The sequence below is a fragment of the Equus przewalskii genome, chromosome 30 (genome assembly GCF_037783145.1).
Source record: "Equus przewalskii isolate Varuska chromosome 30, EquPr2, whole genome shotgun sequence".
NCBI classification, from domain to species: domain Eukaryota; kingdom Metazoa; phylum Chordata; class Mammalia; order Perissodactyla; family Equidae; genus Equus; species Equus przewalskii.
This window is the reverse complement of record NC_091860.1, coordinates 3,673,864-3,697,172: the sequence shown is the minus strand read 5'-3', so window position 1 is coordinate 3,697,172 and position 23,309 is coordinate 3,673,864. Positions and strand designations below refer to the sequence as shown.

General features: G+C 41.1%; 1 protein-coding gene across 12 annotated transcripts in view; it reads right to left on the bottom strand.

Moving 5' to 3' along the window:
- Window positions 1-23,309, bottom strand: part of NRP1 (neuropilin 1) — a 147,479-nt gene that overhangs the window by 34,451 nt on the left and 89,719 nt on the right. For all 12 annotated transcript variants that reach the window (XM_070601686.1, XM_070601690.1, XM_070601695.1 and 9 more), the window contains 3 exons: window positions 16,460-16,615; window positions 13,114-13,258; window positions 5,063-5,394 (listed from right to left, as the gene is read on the bottom strand). In XM_070601686.1, coding sequence (XP_070457787.1) covers window positions 5,063-5,394; window positions 13,114-13,258; window positions 16,460-16,615 — 633 coding nt within the window. The remainder of the gene's footprint in view (window positions 1-5,062; window positions 5,395-13,113; window positions 13,259-16,459; window positions 16,616-23,309) is intronic.

Genomic DNA, 23,309 nt, shown 5'->3' with positions numbered 1-23,309 from the left:
AGATAGACTTTTTAGCTTGACCTCTTTCTAAAAGCTCTACTTTTTCACTTCCCTCCTCCCACATTCTATGTTTTTCACATCATATATAGTCTTTTGTTTAGTGTGTGTCTATCCATTACCCTCTTATCATTGAAATAGGTAATTTTAGTACATTTGTCTTTTAACCTTCATATTATCTTCACAGGTAGTTGATCTGCTGCCTTTATTATACTTTTACCTTACAAGTGATTTTATTGCCTGTTTTTTCTTGTTGTTGTTTTGGGATTTTTGATAATTTTTTTCTTTTATCGCTATTTGTGGTCATTGCTTTCCCACTTAAATAAGTCCCTTCAGAATTTCTTGTAGAACTGGTTTCTTGGTGATAAACTCCTTTAATTTTTGCTTGTCTGGGAAGCTCTTTATCTCTCCTTCCATTCTGAATGACAGCCTTGATGGATAGAGTATTCCCGGTTGTAGGTTTTTTCCTTTTAGCACTTCAAATATGTCGTGCTATTCTCTTCTCACCTGTAGGGCCTTGACTGAGAAGTCCGCTGACAGCCTGATGGGCTTCCCTTTATATGTCACTTGTGGCCTTTCTCTTGCTGCTTTTAGGATTCTCTCTGTCTTTAATTTTAGACATTTTGATTATAATATGTCTTGTTGTGGACCTCTTTGGGCTTCTCTTGTTTGGAGCTCTCTGTGCTTCCTGAACTTGGATGTCTGTTTCCTTCCTCAGGTGAGGAAAATTTTCCTCTATTATTTTGACAAATAAATTTTCTGCCCCTTTGTCTCTCTCTTCTCCTTCTGGGACCCCTATAATCCGAATGTTAGCATGCTTGATATTGTCCCAGAGTTCCCTTACACTGTTCTCATTCTGTCTAATTCTTTTTTCTCTTTTCTGTTCTGCTTGGGTGTTTTCCTCTAGTCTTTCGTCTAGCTTGCTGATCTGTTCTTCTGCTTCCTCTACTCTGCTATTGAGTCCCTCTAGTGAATTTCTCATTTCGAGTATTGTATTCTTCATTTCTGATTGGTTCTTTTTTATATCTTCCAGTTCTTTGCTGATGTGCTCACTGTGTTCATCCATTCTTCTCCGCATATCTGTGAGCATCCTCATTATATTTTGTTTGAATTCTTTGTCAAGGAGGCCGCTAGTTTCTGTTTCACTTAGTTATTTTTCTGGTGTTTTGTAGTGTTCCCTTGCTTGGGAAGTATTCCTTTGCCTCCTCATTATGCCTCTTTCTCTGTGCTATTTTCTTTGTACTAGGTGAGTCGGCTATGTCTCCTGATCTTGGAGAAGTGGTCTTATGTATGAGATGCCTTATGAGGCCCAGCAGTGTGCTTCCTTCTTGTCACCAGACCATAAGCACCAGGAGTGACCCCTTTGTGGGCTACTTGTGTTCTTCTGCTGTGGCAGGGTTGCTCCCACTGCAGGTACCCAGGGAGTCTGATCTTTCCTTCCCTGGCCAGCTATTTGTAAATCTGGTTTGGAGGGGCCTCAGCACTGTTGGCTACAAAGTCTATTAGCACACTCTTATTGCAATTGTCCTCTTAACTGGGTTGGTACCCAGTGTAGCTGGTTGCTAGGCTCAGGGGCTACAGTTGTGATAGGGCTGAGGCCAACAAGGCTGTTGTCAGTTCTCTTAGGAGTGCACTGAGTGGGGCTAGCCCTTGGCATGGAGGCACTCAGTTCTTTCAGGCTTTGGAAGGTGGGGCTGATCCTTTTTATGGCTGTTTGTGAAGCACAAGTCTTCTGCTGCTGATAAGCCTCACCCCCCACTGGACCACATACACTGTCAACACAGTCCTGGTCCATGCACACTTCTCAACCCCCTGGAGCGTACCCCAACACCACACTGCAGAGGCCCCCACCTCTGCCCCAATGACCCCCACAGTTCACCTGGTCCTCACACAAGCCCTGCCCCACAGAGGCAGACACCCTTGCCTGCCAGTAGAGGATCAAGACACTCAGTCAGTGCAGGCTGAAAAGTAGCCTGAGGGCTTGCTGTTAGGTGGGGCCAGTCCCGAGGGCGGGTTGCCTGCCCTGGCTGAACTGGATTAAATCTGTGCTCTAGTGGGTGTGGCAGACCCCTGGGCTAACAGCCCAAGGGACGCACCTCAATGGCCCCCACCATGTCCGCATCAGCAAGCCTGGACCAGCTCAGAACAACGGCCCCCACCAATGTCTCAGTCTCCGGAGAGGATCCTCCTCTCACCAAGATGCCCCCAGAGCCCACCAGGTGAGTCTTGTTTCACCAAAGGACAGTCAGCCTTCTCTCTGGTGACTTTAGGTTGCTGCAATGAGTGAGTTTGTGGGTGGGCCCTTTAAGACCCGGATCTTTTCGGCTTTCGGCCGATAGCTTTTCTGGGGTGTCCTCGCTGCAGTTAATAGCCAGCAAAGCCAGACAGTAACACCCTCTCGGTTGGGCTGAGTCCGAAGCATGGTTATAGCCATATTGCCCCCGCTCCAGCCCTCACTCCTCCAGGGAGGGCTCGTACCTTAGGGTGGCTCCTGCCTGGCCAGGTGAGAAGCTCTGCTGCTCCCAAAGGCGGCTTTTTTCCTCTCCTGCCAGAGTTACTGCCTCTTCTGCTTTGGTCAGGACTGTCCCTTGTCGTGGGGGTTCTTTTTATCCAGTTTTCAGTTTTCAATCCAGGGTGATTCTTCCCAAAATTGTTGTAACCTGGTTGTATTTGTGGGAGGAGGCGAGTTCAACATCTGCTCACAGCGCCATCTTGACGAGCTCTCCAAAGCGCTGACTCTTAACCACTAGACCACCAGGGCTGGCCACATTCATTTCACTGTCACATAAAAGGTACTTGGCATTCTATGCAGGTAACCTTCATTTGTAAGTTTAAATATAGTATGTGTTAAACATCTTTATATAATTTATAAATACATGCTGCTCCTAAATTGAAGGTTTTACCAGTTTCCTTTTTCATCATAAGGATTGTATTTCTGGGGAAGGACAAGTTAGAAATCACAGATTGGGCTTTATATGAACATTTTAGAAGCTTTATGGTTTCAAATGTCATAGGAAGAATGATAATGATTGATAGAATCATATTTTAGGAATAAAATCTAACACATTCCGCCAATCTTGAACAGAGTCTTTTGTTAAAATTGGAAACCATGTGCTGGTTTCTTCTGGACTTCCATACGCGACGACTACAATAGAGAGAGCTTCAGACTGGACTGCAGAAACGCGGACTCCATAACAAAGAGTGCGACGCATCCGATGCCTCCTATCCAAAGCATATGGTGATTTGTTTCCCTTCTCTCTGAGAACCCTCGTGATGAAGAACATGTCACAACAGCACACACTGCCATGTGACAGCAGCTCCAGGAAGCTGTTGATTTGCAGCATATTCACACTCGGTGATAAAGTCACAAGGCTCCCTACTCCTCAGAAAGATTAGCTCTTAGGGGAACTCCTGTTTCTGATGTTTATTTTTACTTTTTCTTTCACCAATACAAGAGGGGCGGGCATAACAGGGGAAAATGAAATGAACACAAGAAAGAATGTAGCTGCACATAGATTAAAAAAAACACTGGAAAATCTGCAGAAACCACAAATTAACTCGGGGTGAGATGGGAGAGAAATTCCTACCTTTCCGACCACATCAGCCCTGTCGGTGGCCCACTGCACCAGTGCTGACCTGCAGCGGGTGGGGGACCGGGCCGGCTCTGCAGAGCCCCACATCTGGACAGAGTGGGAGCTCACGGCTCCACCGGCTTTTGTTTCCTGCCTGCAACGCCTTTGGCCTGAGGCACTATATTAAGCCTCATTCCCACACTCACTCAGAGTGGGGGCGAGGATAACATTCCCTCCAATGAACTAAAATCTTTTCACAAAAGGAGTAGGTCTTGAACAAAGCAGAGATGGAGAGGCTGGGACCGAAACGCCAACTGTGTTGGAGTGAGAAGCATCATCAGCTGATTGTCTGTGGTTGTGACTTATTTTAATCTCAAACCAGCTGCCAGGCCACCCAGCATACTCCTGGGCCCCCTTTCCTAGTTAGTGTTGTGTGTTCCGGGAATGCAAATGAATTTAACCATCAGCCTAAGTAAAACATAATCACTAAAGAATATCTGTTTGGCTAAAAAAAATTATATCACATGTTTTGGTGAATGTTGGAATATTTCTCTTTTCACTGGATCATCAAGAACCAACTGCATTTTAAAAGGTTCCAGTGCATAAAAAATAGCCTTAAGCATTATTTACAATAGCCAAAAGGCAGAAGTGATGAAAGCATCCATAATGGATGAATGGATACACAAAATGTGCCACGTACATACAATAGAATATCATTCAGCCTTAAAAAGGAATGAGATACTGACACATGCTACAACATGGATGAATCTTGAGGACATTACGCTAAGTGAAATAAGCTGTCATGAAAGGACAAATACTGTATGATTCCACTTGTAGGAGGCTCCTAGAGATGTCGAATTCGTGAAGATAGAAAGTAGAATGCTGGTTGCTGGGGGAGGGGGAGGTGGAGGGGGAGGTGGGTGTTACTGCTTAATGGGTGCAGAGTCTCAGTTGTGCAAGACGAGAAAGTTCTGGAGATTGATTGCCCAACAATGTGCATGTACTTAGAACTACTGAACTGTACACCTAAAAAAGTTAAGACAGTACATTTTCTGTAATGTGTGTTTCACTACAATTAAAATTAAAAAAAAAATACACTTAAAGGAGAGATGGGTGAGAGAAGGGGAAAAGGGTGAGGGGCCTGATAAATTGGAATCTGCAGAGAACTGAGCTCGTCCTGGGCTGTGCTGTCAGCCCGCTGGCCCCACCCTCAGGGCTGCCCTGTGCTATCTGTGTTCCCCACGAGGAGGGAAAGGTGACAGCAGCGCGGGGTTCTTTTCCAGGTTTATCTCAGACATCATTTCAGCTCCCCATTCCCATCTTCCCTAGAATGGCATCTTACTGACAGCACCGCACACCTCCACCGCTCTCATGGCTGAAAGGAAATAAGAAGTTATGCTTCCTCAGGAAAACGCTGGAGGTCCTTGATTTAAGTCAAGGACATGCCAAAGGACTTCCTCACTGGGCAGGCGCTCCCTGTCCCTGGACCTCACCTTAGCCTTGCGCTTGCTGTCGTCCATGATCATCTTCCAGTCCGAACCGTTGTTGCTGTATCCGATCTTGAATTTCCTCATGAACACCTTGTTCTCCCGGTGCTTTCCCCCCTGAATGATGACGCCCCTCACAATCTTCTCCTCCCCCAGGTCCACTTGGAGCCACTCGTTTATGTATGGGTGAGGTGCCGGTGGTAGTGCCCAGCCGGAGCGACTGGTTACTAGGCGAATATTTTCAGGCATCCAGTTTCGGTCCCCTTGGTTTGAGGCTGTAATCTGGGAGTCAGAAATAAGTCCAGACACCATACCCAACATTCCAGAGCAAGGATAATCTAGAGTGGAATGAAATAGATAATGTGAAATAGTTTTCCAGAACTCTCCACGCTTAGAAAGAGAATACAACATATCAAATAAAAACATTGTATCCATTCATATACATTTTTAAATCTCTGGATTATTTGACATTACTAGAGCCTTTCCTCCCTCAAAACTTTCTTCCACTCCTTCAGAACTTCCCTCCCTGCACTCACATTCCAATAAAGGAAATCTTCAATAAGAACACACATTTCCCCCGTCTTGAGTTCTTTCAAGTTGAATGTCAAACTCTTGACGTTCCAGCCCCTTTGGTGTTGAAACATTATCACTACATGAAGTGTAGGCCCCGCTCAATAGGGTTCAGATTATGATAACTGGATATAGATAAATCAAGAATTCCAACAGCAAGACAGTTGCTAAAACAAAGGTAAAAAGAAGGGGACGAGGAAGTGCATAGAATGAAAACGCTTGACTCAGCCTGAAGGAGTAAGATGGGCTTCTCGGGGGGGCGGAGGGCCTTGGGACTGAGTGTTGAAGGAGAGTGCCCATCGTCCCCGACAGGTGCCCGCCCCATCCCCACTTCTAACTACATTAGAAACTTTCCACACGAATATCCCATTGTCCTCTCAAATGTACCATGTCCAAACTGAAACAGTCTTTTCCCCTGGGCACCGAATTCCTTACTGAGTTCTGTATTTTAGTTGGTGGCATTACTAATCAGCTAGTTCCTGCCTTGTCATCTTGTCTTTCCCTATTTTAGGTTTCCATTCCTGTTCCGCTACCAAATCCTGGCATGTTTTCATAAAAAAAAAAAAAAGATATCTTGGACCTGGCTTGTGGTCTCTACTTCCTTTGGCATCATCCTGATCTGAGTACTCATGGCTGGGGTGCTAAATGGTCTCCTGGTTGGCCTCCCAGACCCCACTTTTGAATCTACAGTACACATAACTGCCGTATAACTTATCATAAGATTTTGTTTTTGCAATGTCATTCTGCGGCACAAAAATCTTCCATTGCTAAATAAAATAAGCCAGAGGTGAAAGGACAAATACTGTGTAATTTGCTGATATGAGGGACCTAGAGCAGTCAGACTCATAGAAACAGGAAGTAGAATGGTGGTGGCCTGGGGCTGGAGGGAGGGGGAAGGGGGAGTTAGTGTTTAATGGGTACAGAGCTTCAGTTTGGGAAGATGAAAAATTCTGGAAATGGATAGTGGTGATGGTTGCACAATAAAGTGATTGTACTTAGTGCAACTTAAGTTTGTACTTAAAAATGGTAAAAGTGGTCAACTTTAGGTTATGGATATTTTACCACAATGATAAAAGAGAGAGATCTTTAAAAAATTTCCTGGAGCCGGCCCCATGGCCCAGTGGTTAAGTTCGCGCGCTCCGCTTCGGCGGCCCAGGGTTTGGATCCTGGGCGCGGACATGGCACCGCTCATTAGGCCGTGTTGAGGTGGCGTCCCACATGCCACAACTAGAAGGACCCACAACTAAAAATATACAACTATGTACTGGGGGCATTTGGAGAGAAAAAAAAAGGAGGGGGGAAAAAAAAAGAAGATAGGCAACAGATGTTAGCTCAGGTGCCAATCTTTAAAAAACAAAATTTTCCTTGGCTCTCTGTTATTTATAGGATGATATAAAAAATCTCTCTCTGGCTTTTAAGACCCTCATTTTGATTTCTTCCTTTTATCTAATCTTATTTTCTATTACTGTCAGTATATTCCAGTTAATCCATTTTCTTCTTATATATCATAGATATAATTCTCATCATTGCCTTTGCTTAGAATGTTCCTGCTGCCCCCTCATCCTCCTGTTAACAGAGGTAACTTCTGCCCAAACTTTAAAACCCAGCTTAAGACTCTTCACGAAAACTTCTCAAACGACTCTAACCTTTATCTGAGCTCTCCCTTCTCAGAAATAGGATTACATGAACAGGGCATAACACAGAGTTTAGCACTGAACGGTTCTCTCCATGTTTTAAGATTGGTAGTCTTGTATCCACAGCTAGATTATAAATTCTTTGAAGGCAATGAATACCATCGTAGATCTTTTCATATCTTCTACAGCCCAAGTAGCTTTTGAACCCAAGGAGACTGTCAATAATTGATTACTTGATTGGTGGCTTAATAAAAAATGTTCAACACCTCAATTATTCTCCTTTCAAAATTGTACACCTCAATCAAGGACATGCATAGGAATGATAACCAATTTTTCTTTGAAGCAACTCAATTCTGCACAATATAATCAGAATTTTGCCTAAAAATATAATCACCCTGAGAGGCATGTATCTAATGCAAATAAACTATGTCCATGTTATCAGCTGAACCTCATGAATTAATCACTCAGATCCTTTCCACATGAGTTGTACAGTTCAGAGCACGTCGTTTCTTTCCTCAAACATTCCTTGCCTGCTTGCCTAGGAATTATGCATGTACTTTCAACCAAGCAGGCCAGGCCTTCTGTATCATGTCCTTGCAAGGCCTCTCATTTACCCCTTTTGCTGGAGGCAACTGAAATGAAGAACTTTCTCGCCTAGGTGTGGGGCCTATGGGTTGAAGGAGTTGGAGGGTGGGAGGTAGGAGAGGCCTTCTCTCATTCTGTTCCCTATACTAGGAATTCCCCATCATCTTGCCTTTCCCACTATCTGTACCACTTAAAATCTTGACCCATTTTCGAATGTTACATCATTTATTCAGTTTTCCTGATCTCTCCAACCAAAGGTGGTTTTCCTTTTCTGGGAGTCTTCCTGGAGCTTTATCTGCACTTCTCATCTTTTGGGGATCATATTCAGTTCCTTGGGTTGCTGCTTTATGCCTCCCCAGATTTTAAGTTCTTTCAGGGCATGAACTATGTCATATTTAAAAATTTTCTGAGACTCCTTATGCCCTGCTTTATACATAGTGTTTGCTCAACAAGTATTTGTTGAATGAATCAACTTATCGACACAAGGAAAGGCAGCTGTCATTTTTCCCAAGCACCCTTTCCTGTAATGCAGCCACAGTAGTTGCTCCAGGCTGGGATCTGGAAACCAAGAATAAATTCAATGGGGATTAAAAAAAATTTACAAAAACTCTTCTACTGAGGGACTCTGAAATTATAGTGTCAAAAATAGAAGTCACAGTTTTGGTCACTGTGGTCACACCTGCCTGATTCAAAACCAGTTTTTATAAAGAAAATGTTTAGCTGGTAATGAGGACCAGATGTTACCATTTGGAGAAAAACACAATTACCTTGAATACTGTAAGGAGCACAGAACCTTTACCAGATTGATGTCCTTTCTCTGACGCAGAGCCAGCTGGGGCACAGCTTACGTATCGGCAAACATAGTGATGCCCAGCCCCACTCAGCCGACACATCCATAGTGCTCCAGTGAGACTGTCATTCTTTTTGTGTGTCTGCCTCATCCAAAAAGAACAATGAGGATTTGCCTTTGACTGAAAACTATGTGACTCTTTTACAGTGATTGGGAGAAAGACTATATTAACAACCCAAGGTTTGAATGAGATGCTAGGATCTAACTCTGTTCTTCCATAGCAGGCTGGCTCAGATGCCCTTTAGCCTGACTTCATGTCAAACCCTTTGGAAAGAGTGCTGCCAGATTTAGCAAATAAACAATCAAACAAAAACAGCAGAACAAGAAACAGGATGCTCAACTAAATTAGAGTTTCAAATAAATAAGGAATAATTTTTTAGTATAAATATGTCCCATACAGTATTGCTGGGGACATACTTATACTAAAAAATTATTCCTTATTTATTTGCATAAAATTTAACTGGACATTCTGTATTTTACCTGGCAACCCTGTTTGCAAAGCTTAAAACCAACCCTTGATGGGAGGGAGAGATGAGTTCTGTGATGGGGGATTGAGGCGTTTATTTTCATTGATACTATTTTACAACAAAATCTTTGTATTCAGCTTTAACAGGAAAACAGAGATACACTGGCAAATCAAACACTCAGTTAATTAATTTTCAAAGAATGAGAAAGTAACAACTGCATTTGATGGGAGAACCTGAATGAGCATAATTTAATCTTCCCCTGATGACTCAGAAAGTACCTCTGGATGTTGTGGTGCCTGAGATCATCCCTGAGAACTTTGATTAACACAGGAACACACTGACGTGTGCAGAAGCACCAGTTAACAGACTTCCTGCTAACAAAGCAAGTTAACAGAGTTTATAGTGTGTCCTCATACATCACACAGTCACCTTCCAAGATTATTTTCATCAATTTCCATCTTTACCAAAATGATGAAGACTGGTTTGTCAAAATAATGAAAATGTTCCTTTGTCAATCACCTATAAAGCAGAATTCTTTGCTCCAATCTTGTTTTCTTTATATCTCTATGTGGTGACACACCATTGTATTCTCTGGATTTCCCAGGATTATATATTTCTAAAAAAATACTTTCTGAATATAAGAACTAGGTTAAAACTGGAGACTTTGGAAGTCAAGTGCTGTACTCACATGGTAACTTTTAATTCTATAGCTTTTTAAGAACCCAGATTGAGTTAGGATATGCCTACTCAAGAGGAGAGGGTGAATTTTTTGAGATCCATCACTTGTTTGTCAGAAGGCCTGGATAAAACCGCAATTCATTCATTCATTCAAAAATAAGCTCATGGAGCACTTACTATGCTCCAGGTATACAGGGCACAATAGAAAATAAGGCAAACATGGCCTCTCCTCTTGAGTAGGCATATCCTAACTCAATCTGGGTTCTTAAAAAGCTATAGAATTAAAAGTTACCATGTGAGTACAGCACTTGACTTCCAAAGTCTCCAGTTTTAACCTAGTTCTTATATTCAGAAAGTATTTTTTTAGAAATATATAATCCTGGGAAATCCAGAGAATACAATGGTGTGTCACCACATAGAGATATAAAGAAAACAAGATCTCACGGATCTTCCAGTCCAGCAGAGATTCTTGTTCTTTTATTAATTTTCACTCTCAGAGGACCATGGCCTCTAAAAGAAGAAAATCATCTGTGTCTAGTACCAAGAAGAAAACACTGATATCCTTGTCTCGTTAGAGTCTCTGCTTGCTAGGTATTATTCTAGGTTGAACTGATTGAGTACTATGTACTGTTCACTTGGTACCATTCGATGATCACTTATTCTAAGCCACGGATGTTACAAATATTCTTTCATTTAATCCTCATTACAGCTGAATATCTTACTGACCAGGAAATAGAGATCAGAGGGACTAAATATCTTGCTCATGGTCACACTAACCAAGTGGACAGTCCAGAGCAGAGCCTGGATGGATCTGTACCCCTTCCATCTGTGTGACCATCATCGTAACATGCTGGCCTCCCCAAGAGCTGCCTTGACCAATCATTTGTAGCTATCTCACCAGAAAGAAAGTGTCTAAAATATATTAGGGGTCATGGTTAAGAGACTAGCACTGTGAGCCTAAAAGCAGTATCTTATTTGAAAAAAAAAATAGCTACTTAAAATAATTGTAAAAGAGAATATGTGCGAAAATATCGGAATATGCTATTTTAGACATCTATGTTTAATAACTAGGTCATTTAACTATTTTCAATAATCTGATAAACTATTTGCCTTTGTTGTGTGTGAAGACACACTCCCAGAATTAACTTTCAGGGAAATTTTTGTGAAAATGAAAAAGAGCAGTTCAGATTTAAATAAGCATTTTATTTAACTAAAAGGAGAGCCTGGAAATTCAGATTTCGGACTAACACGTTTGGAATCTTTATGAAGTTTACCTCATTTTTCCCTTTTTTCTTTTGGTACAGTGACATTGAATTAGGTTGGAGGAAAGGGCCAGAAATTTTCACTCTGACCTCAAATGGCCTCGTTTCTTTGAATTTATGGGTAGTTTCTCAAATTTGTAATGCTCTGAACATGACTTAGATCTTCCTTTTATGTAATTGGTGATCAAAACTAAAGCCAAGGTTGCATCTAACTTTTCAATGTCCTTTCTTCCTCCAAACCCCTCTCCACCCAATTCCTGCTTCCAAGGCCTTGAACATCCTAAGTCTTAGATCCCAAAACAACAAACAAGTCTGTCTCTAGGATGGAAATAAATAAATAAGTAAATTTTGCTAAGAAATCAGATATCAGTTTTTACTTTCCAAAGTGCACTCTACTGTAAACTCTACTTAGCTCTTCTCCAAATTGGTTGTAATTTCATGGAAAATTACCCAGGTGATTTTTTTTTTTTCCCTCCAAAAGTCAGTATCTTCCTTCTCTTAAAATATTTATACCAAAGAGGATAAAAATAAAAACAATAGTGTTGGATTCATGGAGTGAAAATTCAATGCCCTGAATATGTATAATAACATAAGAGTAAAAGAGAGTTCACACACTTTTAAAAGTTGTTCGCTTTTAATTACATTTTGATTAATCAGTTGCTGATTCTGTTTGTGAACTTTTAAGCTTACTCTGAAGTTTACCTTGTACTGCCTTTTTTTACAAATGAAAACTTTGCAATGTATTTAGGTAAACGGAAAGGAATTCTAATGTGACTGCCATTCACTTCAGAATACAGAGCAGCTGTGTAGGAAGATTGGGGGCAAGTCCCAGCAGTGCTGACAGCCATAGAAACACAGTGAGAATAACAGCCAAGACCGTTCTTCTACTTCCAGCTCTTTCCCGACCTGGCCCTAATCTCTTAGCATCACACATGGCTAATCTCTCAAATGGGTACAATCCATCTACTCAAAGAAAATTTAACAGAGACTTTTAAAGCCCTATTAATGTCAGAAGAAACAAACTAAAAAACTAAAAACATTGATAAACTGATTTCTAATATTAGTACAGTGGGCCCTCTATATCAGTGGGTTCCGTGTCCATGGATTCAACCAAACACCGATGGAAAGGCTTATGATGACTGTGTTTATACCAAACACATATAGACTTTTTTCCTTGTATTATTCCATAAACAACAGAATATAACAACTATTTACGTAGGACTTACATTGTATTAGGTATTATAAGTCATCTAGAGATGACAAAGTGTACGAGAGGTTGTATGTAAGTTATATGCAAATAGCCATTTTGTGTAAGGGGCTTGAGCATCCAAGGATTTTGGTATGTGTTTGCAGGGGTCCTGGAACCAATCTTCTGCGGTTACCGAGGGACAACTGTATATTCATTCAACAAAAGGTAGGTATATATTGAGACAAAACCTAAGAGAAAGTTGTCAGGGTAGACAGTGAATAAAAGGAGAAATTCTCTTAAGTTTAACCCCTCCTTAACTGTAGCTGAAACGGCCACCTCTAGACTTCAAAATTAAAAGACAAAGCAGGTGGGGAACGTTTCATACAACAGTTACTTATTGTAAATCTACCAAATACCAGTCAGTGTGCTGAGCTCCCAGGAAACAAGGATGGAAGGCAGATGCCTGTCTTCATGGAGCTTACCATCTAGTGGAAAGGCACCACTTCAATACCTACCACACGCCAGGCTGTGCCAAGTGCTTCATATCCACAGGCTAACCCATCATGACAGCAACCCTGCCTGGTGTACACCATTATGACTGTTTTCCAGGTGAGATAACTAAGGTTTTGAAAGGTAGTAGATTACCCAAAGAAATAAGCTAGTGAGAAAGTGCAAGTTGGACTTAAAACTCAGATTTGTCTAAATCCAAAGCGAGTGCTCTTAACTACTGAATGAAAATGACAGCATTTATACAAAATTACTCTCCCTATATTTAAAAGTTTAGACAAATCAAAACTAGGCAATCTTCAGGCCAGAGCTCACCTGTCATCTTGCAGCCATATACTTCAAATCTCAATGATATGCCAGTCTCCCAAGTCAAAGGTTTGATTCGGACGAATCGAGTTATCAGTGGTTTGGGGAAAACTCCAAACACAACATCTGTGGGGTTGGTGTTTCCTTGAAAAATCTATAGGGAAAAAGAAAGGGCCTTTTAATAACAGGCTTTTGGGATTTAAAACAAATCCAAAAATATGTTTTCATAATCACTTGTAAAAATTATTTACAATTTCAGTGTTGCCTATCAAAGTTGAGCTGTGTTAATAACTTATGTTATTTTTCCAGATGATGGCTATCAGAAAGGATCGTGTCTAATATAGAATGTTGTCCTCATCGTTTATTCAATTTTCTGAGTGACTAGAGCCTCCAAAAACACCATTACATGGACAACATTTGTTAAAGAATATGTGCTATTATTTTTAAAAGTGGGAAATTATTACTTTATCATAAGGACCTACAGAATACCATAGACATTTCGTGGGAACTCTCACTATTTTACTTTCCCAGAACCCCCGGAAAGAGGGCTTTCTGAGTTCAGCGTAGGGTCTGGCTTTTTGAAAATTCTAGGTTATGTTCCAGCTATGGCACTAGGTCAAGTAGCTTCCTCCCTTTTAGCCCATTTCTTGACGGAAGATCTCATCCCTGACATTAATTAATGACTTTAATCTTTTTTGGTTATTAGTAAAATTATGTTTTAGTGGTCAAAATGAAAACTGAGTTATAAATTAATGGAAAATCAGCTTTTCCAGGGCTTCTGCTTCTAGTTTTAAAAATGAGTCATCTTATTCTAAGAAAAATGAGGCAAAAGTAATGAGCACCAGTCACGAACCAGTTTCCCGCAAGCATCTGTCGGGGCCACTCTGCCAGGGCCTGGTGCCACAGCAGCTCTCCAGCAAGATCTCCAAGGAGTGGAGCCTGTGTGCCGTGGTGGACCACTGGCACTAGACCTGCCTCAGGTGGAACCGAAAGTCTTCACTTTCCTGGTTCTTACTTCTGCCCTGGGTTGGGGACAGCCCACGGAACATGCCTCAGTGGTAAGTGCTTGTACCCAGCACTGTCACAGAGCCGGTCTCCTCTGTCCTCTGTCCAGGCTGTGTAACTAGAGCATTACTGGGTCCATCAGGGGCTTGGGGATTCCTCCCCACCTTTCCCAGTAAGCTCATGGAAGAGGACCTCAGTTGTCTGATGCTTGCTCTTCCGCTGGGAGAAAGGGCTTCTAAAAGTTGGGAGAGTATTTTTACTTCATTTAGCTTAAGTGGCCTGCACGGTGGAAGGTAGTCAAATACTTCACAAAGTCAGCCGCTGGCCTGATCCCTCTCTGGAGACGATTTAATATCATAATTTATCCTAGCCTGTGATGGCTTCTGGATTTCTGTCTTACTTCAGCAAATCTCTCTGGGAAACAATCTGTGTGGGAGCATTTTTTGTGTGACAAGGAATAATGAGTAGCTGCCAGAAGGAGCAGAGTCCCAAACCATAGTGCATAAAGGGTCAGTAAGCCTACTTCGGGGAGAGACCAGCAGTCTGTCAAGATGGCTGCATGCTCCAACGTAGGTTGGAGGGGTGCACATTTGGCTCATTCTGAGGGAATTTTATGTTTGCTGAAAACCATGGAAGGACATACATTCCACTCCACAAAGAGAAGACTGCCAGAGTTGTAATTGGGGAGGTACGGCCAGCTCTCCAGAGGAAAGTGGGGCAGAGGGAAGAGCGCAGTGGTTGAAAGTCCTCACAGTACAGAGAAAAGCAGGGTGGGCAACAATAACCAGTCTCCAGGTGGACATCTGAATTTCATTTAGGTCAATGAAAGCACTCAGACAGATGCTAGCTCTAATCTCTGCTGAATCCTTCTTTATTCCTTCTGCCTCTTACTCTGGAAGCCCTTCTGTGTGCAGGGTGTTCCTGACAGTGGACCCAGGGCAAGCTGTGCACCATCAGACTCCCCCTCAGAACTGTGTGTGCTCTCTGACACCCCCTTCTGGGCCATGGAAACAGTCCATGGACAATGGCTGAAGAGGACATCTTGAAGAAGCAGCAGGCATTTTTTTAAAGAAACGGGCTGAAGGTCTAGGGTCAGTTCCTCCTACTCTCTCTGCGTTCTTTTGATTGTTCTTATGTGCTTGGCTTTAGTGAAGTTTTTTGATTGTTTCTTTGAAACTAAAGCATGTCTTCGAAAAACTACTCCAAAATAAGAATAAGCCATGAAACTCAGGGCCAAAATTTACTCGCTTAACCTCCACAAATGTTGACTGTGAGGCGTTTTCTTTCCCTGATGGAGGATTGGTTTCATGTCCTCCAGTGCTAGACTATGGCCTTGAACTTGCCTGTCCACAGAACTTCTCTTTCACAGAAGAGGAATATATCTGCTTCCATCTTGCCTGACCTAAATGAGTGGGGATTCGCAGCTAATGAAAGGGAATTAATAGTTCTCTCAGTTCACACCCAGGAGGCGTTTCTCAGATCCAGATCCAGAAGGAGAAAATCAAGACCATGAATGTTCGGAAAAGAGACAAGGACAGGTTAATTGGCCTCTTCCCAAACCCAGGATTTCCAGGTATCTGGATCTTTCCTACTATCTTCATCAATTCCATGCGTTTTACTCAGCCTCCAGGGCAAGCTTTTAATTTTTGGGAAACAGCGAGTATGAGTTCTCAGAAATCTTTTGATTAGTAAATCAGAACAAGCATAACTTCAAATAAACAGGCAGGCTGAGAAAAGCCTCTCAGTTTCAAACGATTTAGGGCAGAGTACCAGGGGGCATGGCATGGTCGCACGGCCTCCTGGCTGAAAACAGTGAGCAGGTAGCATGTCATTTGTGAGATCTGAGGGAACACGACAAACTACCTTCAGTTCTATTCATTCTCACAGAAGCAGCCAAACACGCTTGTAAATTAGCTTGTGAGCCACAGAGAGTAGAGGAAAAGGAGTTTTCTAAAACCAGCCCATTACAGAGAGGAGGAAAGAATGAATCCATGAAAGAGAATGAAGAAACACAGGGAAATAAGAAAACAGATCCTAAGGGTCTAAGAGGATGCTGTTTATCCTATGCACAGGCCACGTCCTGGTGGGAGGTTTAAAGTGGTTCTTGAGTCTGACACTTAATTTGGCTGGTATTGACTTTTCTTGGAAACATCTGTATGATTTCCTTTTGGCTTCTGGATCTGGTAACACGAGACCCCCTTGGTCAGATTTTAAACCTCTAATTGCACTCTTCATTTAAAATCAATTCAAAAATAAACCAGGCCAGACAGAAAGCTCCCAAACAAACAAGTAAAAGTTAATCATCCATTTCAAAGACTGAATTGGTTGAGGAGATCGCAGCCAAACTTACAACAGGTTTACTTCCTTCTTTGATGGTGATCCAGTCTTCCCCATTGGAACTAATGTCTATTCTGTAAGTCTTGACGTAGTATTTCTTCTTGGTTTCTTTGGAAATGGCTCCCTGTGTCCCGACAGCAGTGACAAAGCGCAGAAGGCCCAAGTCTACCTGCAAGACAAGACAAGCGTGGTCATTCGCTCATCCCTGCACCACCATGACCTGGAGCATCTTTTCCTGTGGGCTCCACAGTGTGGTTTTCATACACCTGGCATAAATAGACCTAATTCCATCCGGCATCAACAAACCCTAATTCTCCATTTCCATTCCTTCTAAAGAAAGGCACAGACATGATAAGACAGCAATTGCCTTAGGTTGGCAAGCGCCGGGAAGAGACCTTTCTCATTGCTGCAACCAAGACTGCTTGATCCCTGGTACAAAAGAGAAAACTGGGTTCAATATCATGTAGGTGTATCTTCTAAGAGATTAAAAGTACTTTCCAAACAGCACATTAATATATGTCATTTTACAAAGAGAAAATCAAGACAAACTCACATATTAGATGCTAGAGAAGCCTGGACTAGAACTACAGTCTAACATGGACCTATTTCCCATCACCCTTCAGCATCCTGCCTCCTTCCAAATAGAATGAGACTGAAACAATACTGATTTTGAGAGCACTACAATTGTTGTGGTTTGGGAAGTGGGCTACAGAGTTGTAACATGGAATGGAGTGAAGAGGAGGAGGGAAGAGTAAGGATTTTGTTTCATCTACATTTCTCCCTTTTCTGTATCTTCCTGTGGCCTCTCCTCTTGCAGTTCAGCTTGAGAGGCAGGTGGACTCTGAGGCATCATCTGGGAAGGACTGATGCCTCCATGTGACAACTGCTAGGGCTTGCAAGCTTCTACCGCTAAGTGTCTAATGGAGAAGCTCCTCAACACAGCAGCCCTGCCTTCACTCTCACTAGCCTATCTCATACCCTGAAGGTGAGACACTTGCGGGGCACCATAGTAGTGATGATCAGAGGATGATCAAAGCCTCAAGGTCCGTGATTTCATCCCAGAGGTCTGCAGTGGCTGACTTGCTCCCATGGCCCTGTGATGTGAGAGGGAAGGACAAGGATCTCAGCATCGGGTGCTCAAGGTTCTAGTACTGGCTCTGCCACTAGCTGGCCATTGGGCCTTGAGCGAATCATTTCATCTTCAGGCTTCCAGTTCTTCATTTGTAAAATGAAGCTAGAAGGCCCCTTTCACTCTGATTTCCCATGATTCCATGTTTTCATAAAGTAAAATAGCTTTTTTCTTTACTCTTATTTCCATCATTAATAATCAAGAATAATCTTAAAACAAAACCATTACTAATTTCTATATATTAGAAGTGTTTTCTTTTATGGATACATTTGATTATTCCTATAAAATTATTTCCCTGTATTTATTATACCCTCTATCTACTGCATTTCTGTATAATACAGAAACTTTAAAGAAATGAAACGCATATAAATGGCAAATATTTTGTAAAGGACATAGAAAGAAATTGCACATTATGACTGATTAACAATAACAAGATATTTCAACAGTACATTCATTATTAAGAGGCAAGAGAATGCCATTTTCCCTTAAAATGGAAACAAAAGCCAAAAAAAACCCGCAAAAAAACCCCAACACCACCCCCACCACAACGTTTGAATCATGCTCTCCAGTTACTATATGACAATGCAATTTTCAGAAAACAATATTTCAATTAACGTTCTAGTGCCTCTAGGCCATGAACACCTAAAGAATATCTATTTTATGCACAGCCTGCCTCATGAAGAATAACTATTGTCTTTATGAATTGCTTTTTCCTGAGCGCCCTTGAAGTAGTTAAATCAACATGTTGCCCATTCCTTCAAAACTAAATCAGGAGGTACATACAGGAAAAACAGCAATATCCTTGGCACATGGAAGCCAACTTGAAGTTAGACAATTCAACAATAGGAGATTCTATCTAGAAAGGAAGGGGGTACCATTCAATGTAAAACAAATTTTATTTCATTTACTTGATTTCTGATGTAAATGCAATGCTCTGACTGCTTTTACCAGATTTAAGAGAAAAAGGAGCAAGACTTTAATAGAAATTAATATTTTAGGATAATAATGGTGGATGTTTTAAATTTTAATTTAACAAATAAATATTTACCCAACACATTTCTATCAAGTGTCTATACTTAACTGAAATTTGCATTTTTTCAAAAGTGAACCATAATGCTTTGTACAAGTTTGTGTACAAATTTCAAAAATGGGAGGCAATCTACATTTGCCAGATTTAGCAAATAAAAATACAGGATGTTCAGTTAAATTTGAATTTCAGATAAACTACAAATAGTTTTAGTATGAGTACTTCCCGGCAATATTTGAGACATACTAACAACTGGTACATTGCTTGTTTGAAATTAAATTTAACTGGGTGCTCTATATGTTATCTGCCACCCCTAAAACTAACTCTATTCCAGACAAATAATCAGGTGATTTTAAGTTGCTGCAAAAACTCTCTGATTTCCTAAGGCTGCAATCTGAAAGTTAATGGTACTCTGGACATGGCTGCACTGAGCAATTTCCACTGTTTTCAAATGCTCTCAGAACCCTTAGTGCTTTACTGACTATCCACTGAATCAAGCCCAATGCCATGCCCACTTTCAAGCTGAAGGGCCCTTAAAATCTTGATGTCCAAGGAAGCATGAAGCAGAGCTATTTAAATAAACTCTTCCTGTCAAACTTACAAATGGCTCTTCAGTCTGGAAATGATTAAATTCCCAAGAGTGCATATTCAGCTTAGGATGATTTGAAAGAACTCTAGAACTTCATTCTCCTTTTCCTATTTTTAAAATTTTGTTTGTAGGGTAAGATTTAGCTACTAGGTAGGAAAGAAGTTAACTTGTGGTCAACTGGAAGAATTCTAGGCACTAGAAAGAGCTGACTTTAAGGAAGGAGCAACTGACTAGAATTAACTGGGACCCAACAGAGGAAACATCCAAAGTCCCAGAGAGAAAGGCCCGAAAGCAAATGCATGAATCACTCCTAGAAAAAAAGATATTTTGTTTTCTCCACAGCAATGAAATGCATTAGCCACCTCCCCTGGTAAATGCGTAAAGCTTCCTGCTGTGCTTTACAACTGCAGATTCTCTTATCTATCACACTGGGATACTTGAAATTTCAATTCATTTTTCTTCCTAACATTGCTGCCACTGGGTTTTAGCAAGGATGAATGACAACCCCATAAAATGATTGGGCTGGGACCTGACCCAGTGCAGTTAAAATCGGATGGTATCCAGAGCTCTAACAAGACACAGCCTCCCCAGCGCTGTGGGAACTCCAACCGGCAACACTGGAAGTTCTTTTAAGTTCTTTCTTCTTAGGTTCCTTTGGGGAATGTCCTACTGCGACCCTCATATGCCTGAGAGTTTGAGAGGAGATACGTAACCTTCAGCCTCAGAAGCACCCCTGCTCATACTGCTGGTGTCTATGTTAGGAGACCCGGAAGGACTCAATGCCTGCGAGTTTACACCTCTCTCATCGGTAAGCCATTTCTGCTAATCATGATATTGGCCCCAATCTACTTTTCGGTCTCACCTGCTACACCTATTCCCCTCCAGCCATATCTTCCAGCCATATTAAACTATTTGTTATTCCTAACACAAGATAAGCCTTTTTTGTCTACATGCCTTGACATGTAATAACTTGACTTAAAATAACCTTTTCCTCTCTTTTGACTAGAAATGACTTTTTCCTCTTTCTGATCTGGTAGGCGGAGTAAGTCACTTCTCACCCCAGGATGTTTAGTGCATAGCTCATGTCTCCATCACTGAATTCACCATGTGTTTTTGCTTTACCTCCATCCAGGCTTTTAAGATTTCTTTTAAGGAATATGTACTTTTCTATACAGAAAAGTAATAGATGCCTATTGAAAATTCATAAGATGCAGAAAAGATTAAAGAAGAAAATAAAATCTCCATAAAACCACCATTAGGAAGTAGCCACCAATAATAGCCTTCTGGAGTTTTTTCTTCTATGCAAAATATATGTGAATATTAGCGTGAATGTTTTTTATTTGAAAATTGAGGTCATATTTCTTCTATGTTTGATAACCTGATTTTTTTTGTTTGCTTTTATGGATATACTTCCATGCCAAAAATATTTTTCTACATCATCATTTTCAATGGCTTCATGGTATCCCACGGTATGGTTGTAGCACAATCTGTTTAATCAGTCTGCTACCTGAGAACATTTTTACTCAACTTGATTGACATTCATTCAGTGGACACTTACTACTACTTATCTGCTAATTTCTGTAAGTGGTGAGGCTCTAAAGAGCAGTAAAGTGTGAGAAACTCAAACATATGATTACAGAATGGGGCAATGTACACAAAATGAGATGCAGCACAGAGGAAAGAGTAAACACTTTACAAGAGAATTGGAGTAGGGGCGTTGGAGACATTTCACACAGCTGACTTTGATGTCTAAGATAGATATTGAAGGACACACAGTAGGAGTCTGCAAGTGGACACAAAGGGAAAGAACATTCCAGAGAGAATGAGGAGCAAGAAATGCAGAGGCAAGAAGGAGGAAATGGATGAATGAAATAACATACACTAAACAATCTACCATGTTTCCCTCACCGTTATAGACATTATTTCTCAAGAAACATAGTGATCTCTAAAGAGCATTGTGCTCTGGTCATTTTGAAGCTAAAATAATCAGTTGTCATGAAAACCATTCAAAATCAGCCACTGGCCATCTTCTTAGTGGTTTAGCTTTTTGAATTGTGATGAGGTCTCAACAACCTCTCATTCTAATGGACAAGACTGGAGACCCAGACGTACAGCTGGAAAGACAAGGCTACAACCCTAGAGAAGTTCTACATAATGTCAGCCCTCTGTGTTTTAGCGGGTCCATCATCCTCAACAATACTTCCTTACTTTCCATAAACATTCAGACACACAGTAACCATAATTAAGTAACCTGCTTTTCCTAAATCCAATCAGCTGTGCTCCAATCACTATTTTCTTATTTTGAAAGAATATCATCATTTCACAGCTGCTTTATTTTTAATTGGAAGATGGATGTGATTTCACATCTGAGTTTGATATACTTCTGCTTAACATTAAGGGTGATGGTGAGGGGGTGTGATAATGGGAGGGGGTACGCACAGAACTGAACATCAAATGCATTCACTAAAATTGTTGAACGTTTCACTCCGTGTGTGTGACAAACACAAACATCTGGTACTTATCTGATGGTATGTAGACTATTTTACAGAAGTTTATCAAACTCCTTTTGAGTTCCAGTGGCCACTCTATGAGTTATTTTACAGCACCATCCACAGAAGTCCCCCAACGTGATATCCTGTTTCCAATATAAATATAAAATTTGAATACTGCTGGTGGAAAGTCTACTCCGTCTTACTTTAATTGTGCTCCGCACACAAAGAGAAGACACTGCTAGGCAGCAGCTACGGAAGAAGAAAGCTCAACTTTCATTTTGAGTGGGGAGAGCCACACTACTAGACAAAAATAGCTGTTCTCATCCACCTCTGGGGAAGGGGACAGTGTCCTCGCAGCTCCTGTGGGGTGAGGGCCCCTATGACATGGGTCCTGACCACGCTCTTGACTCCCTCTTTGTTGTAAAACGTCTACAGGTATAATCCACATGCATTTTATGGCCATGGCATTGTCTTAGTAATGACAGGAAACACATTCCCCAGATAAAGAGAAGCCAGGAGAGCAGGCATTTTCCTGGGAATCACTTGACAAAGCGCACGTTTTAGCATTGTGTAGTAAATCATGAATCAAACCTTCGCAAACTGCTGGTTAAACACCAGCATGCAGCCTCTCAGCCATGAAATGAATATCGTGGCTTTCTGTAATAATCCATAACCAGCTATTGGTAATGTCATAATGTGGAAAGCCTCATTTCTAAGATGAAAATCTGTCTTGCTCAATAAAATACTGCCCATTGAGCTAGCGTTGGCAAGGGAGCGTTTACCAGCTTTTAACATTCCCAAGGCAGGTCAATAAAAGAGCCTGAAAAAATAAAGGACAAAGAACTGACGTCTGATTAAAAACAGGAAAAATATTTTTCTGGGGGGAGTGTGTCGGAATTCTTTTTAGAGCATCTCTGATGACTCAAAGAGCTGTTTAATTCATTGCTAGACACTACAAGCTAAAGAAAATATTTTTAAGCAATTGTCTCATTTCCTTAGATAACACACATGTTTTCTGATAGAGCCTGAGCATGTGAACATCAATGCTGTTCTAGGATCTGTGGGCTTAATTTACAGCACCTTCCGTTCCTTAACTTAGGATCTTGGACTTTTTATAGTTACCAATCGGGAGACAACCATTTTATAGTCAGTGACATAACTCTCCATCTCTTTATACATTTTTTCACTATTACTATATTATATAGAAAAATTACGGATGGCTAAAATTACTGTTATTAGTAGAAAATTCATGGGGCAACACCTACATGTCAGACATTTTCTTAGGGGCTAAATCTACACACATTCGATCTTTCAATTCTCACAAGAATCATACAAGGAAGGTTTTATGGACAAACCAACTGCTTTGTGTACCTTGTCCAGTCATGTAACTTACCAGTGTATTGAGCCAGGAATTAACCCAGATCAGATCTGTGGCCCACGTACAAACCACGAGACCAGTGCCGTTCCCCAATTCGTATTGTAAAAACCATAATTAACAAAAGGTAATTTAGAATTTCTTTGTAAACAATAATTAAATCCTATATTCTTTTTGGAAATGAAATATTTTGCATAATTATAGAGAATATGAAACCATTTATAATTGCTTTGACTATCAGTTTAAAATTT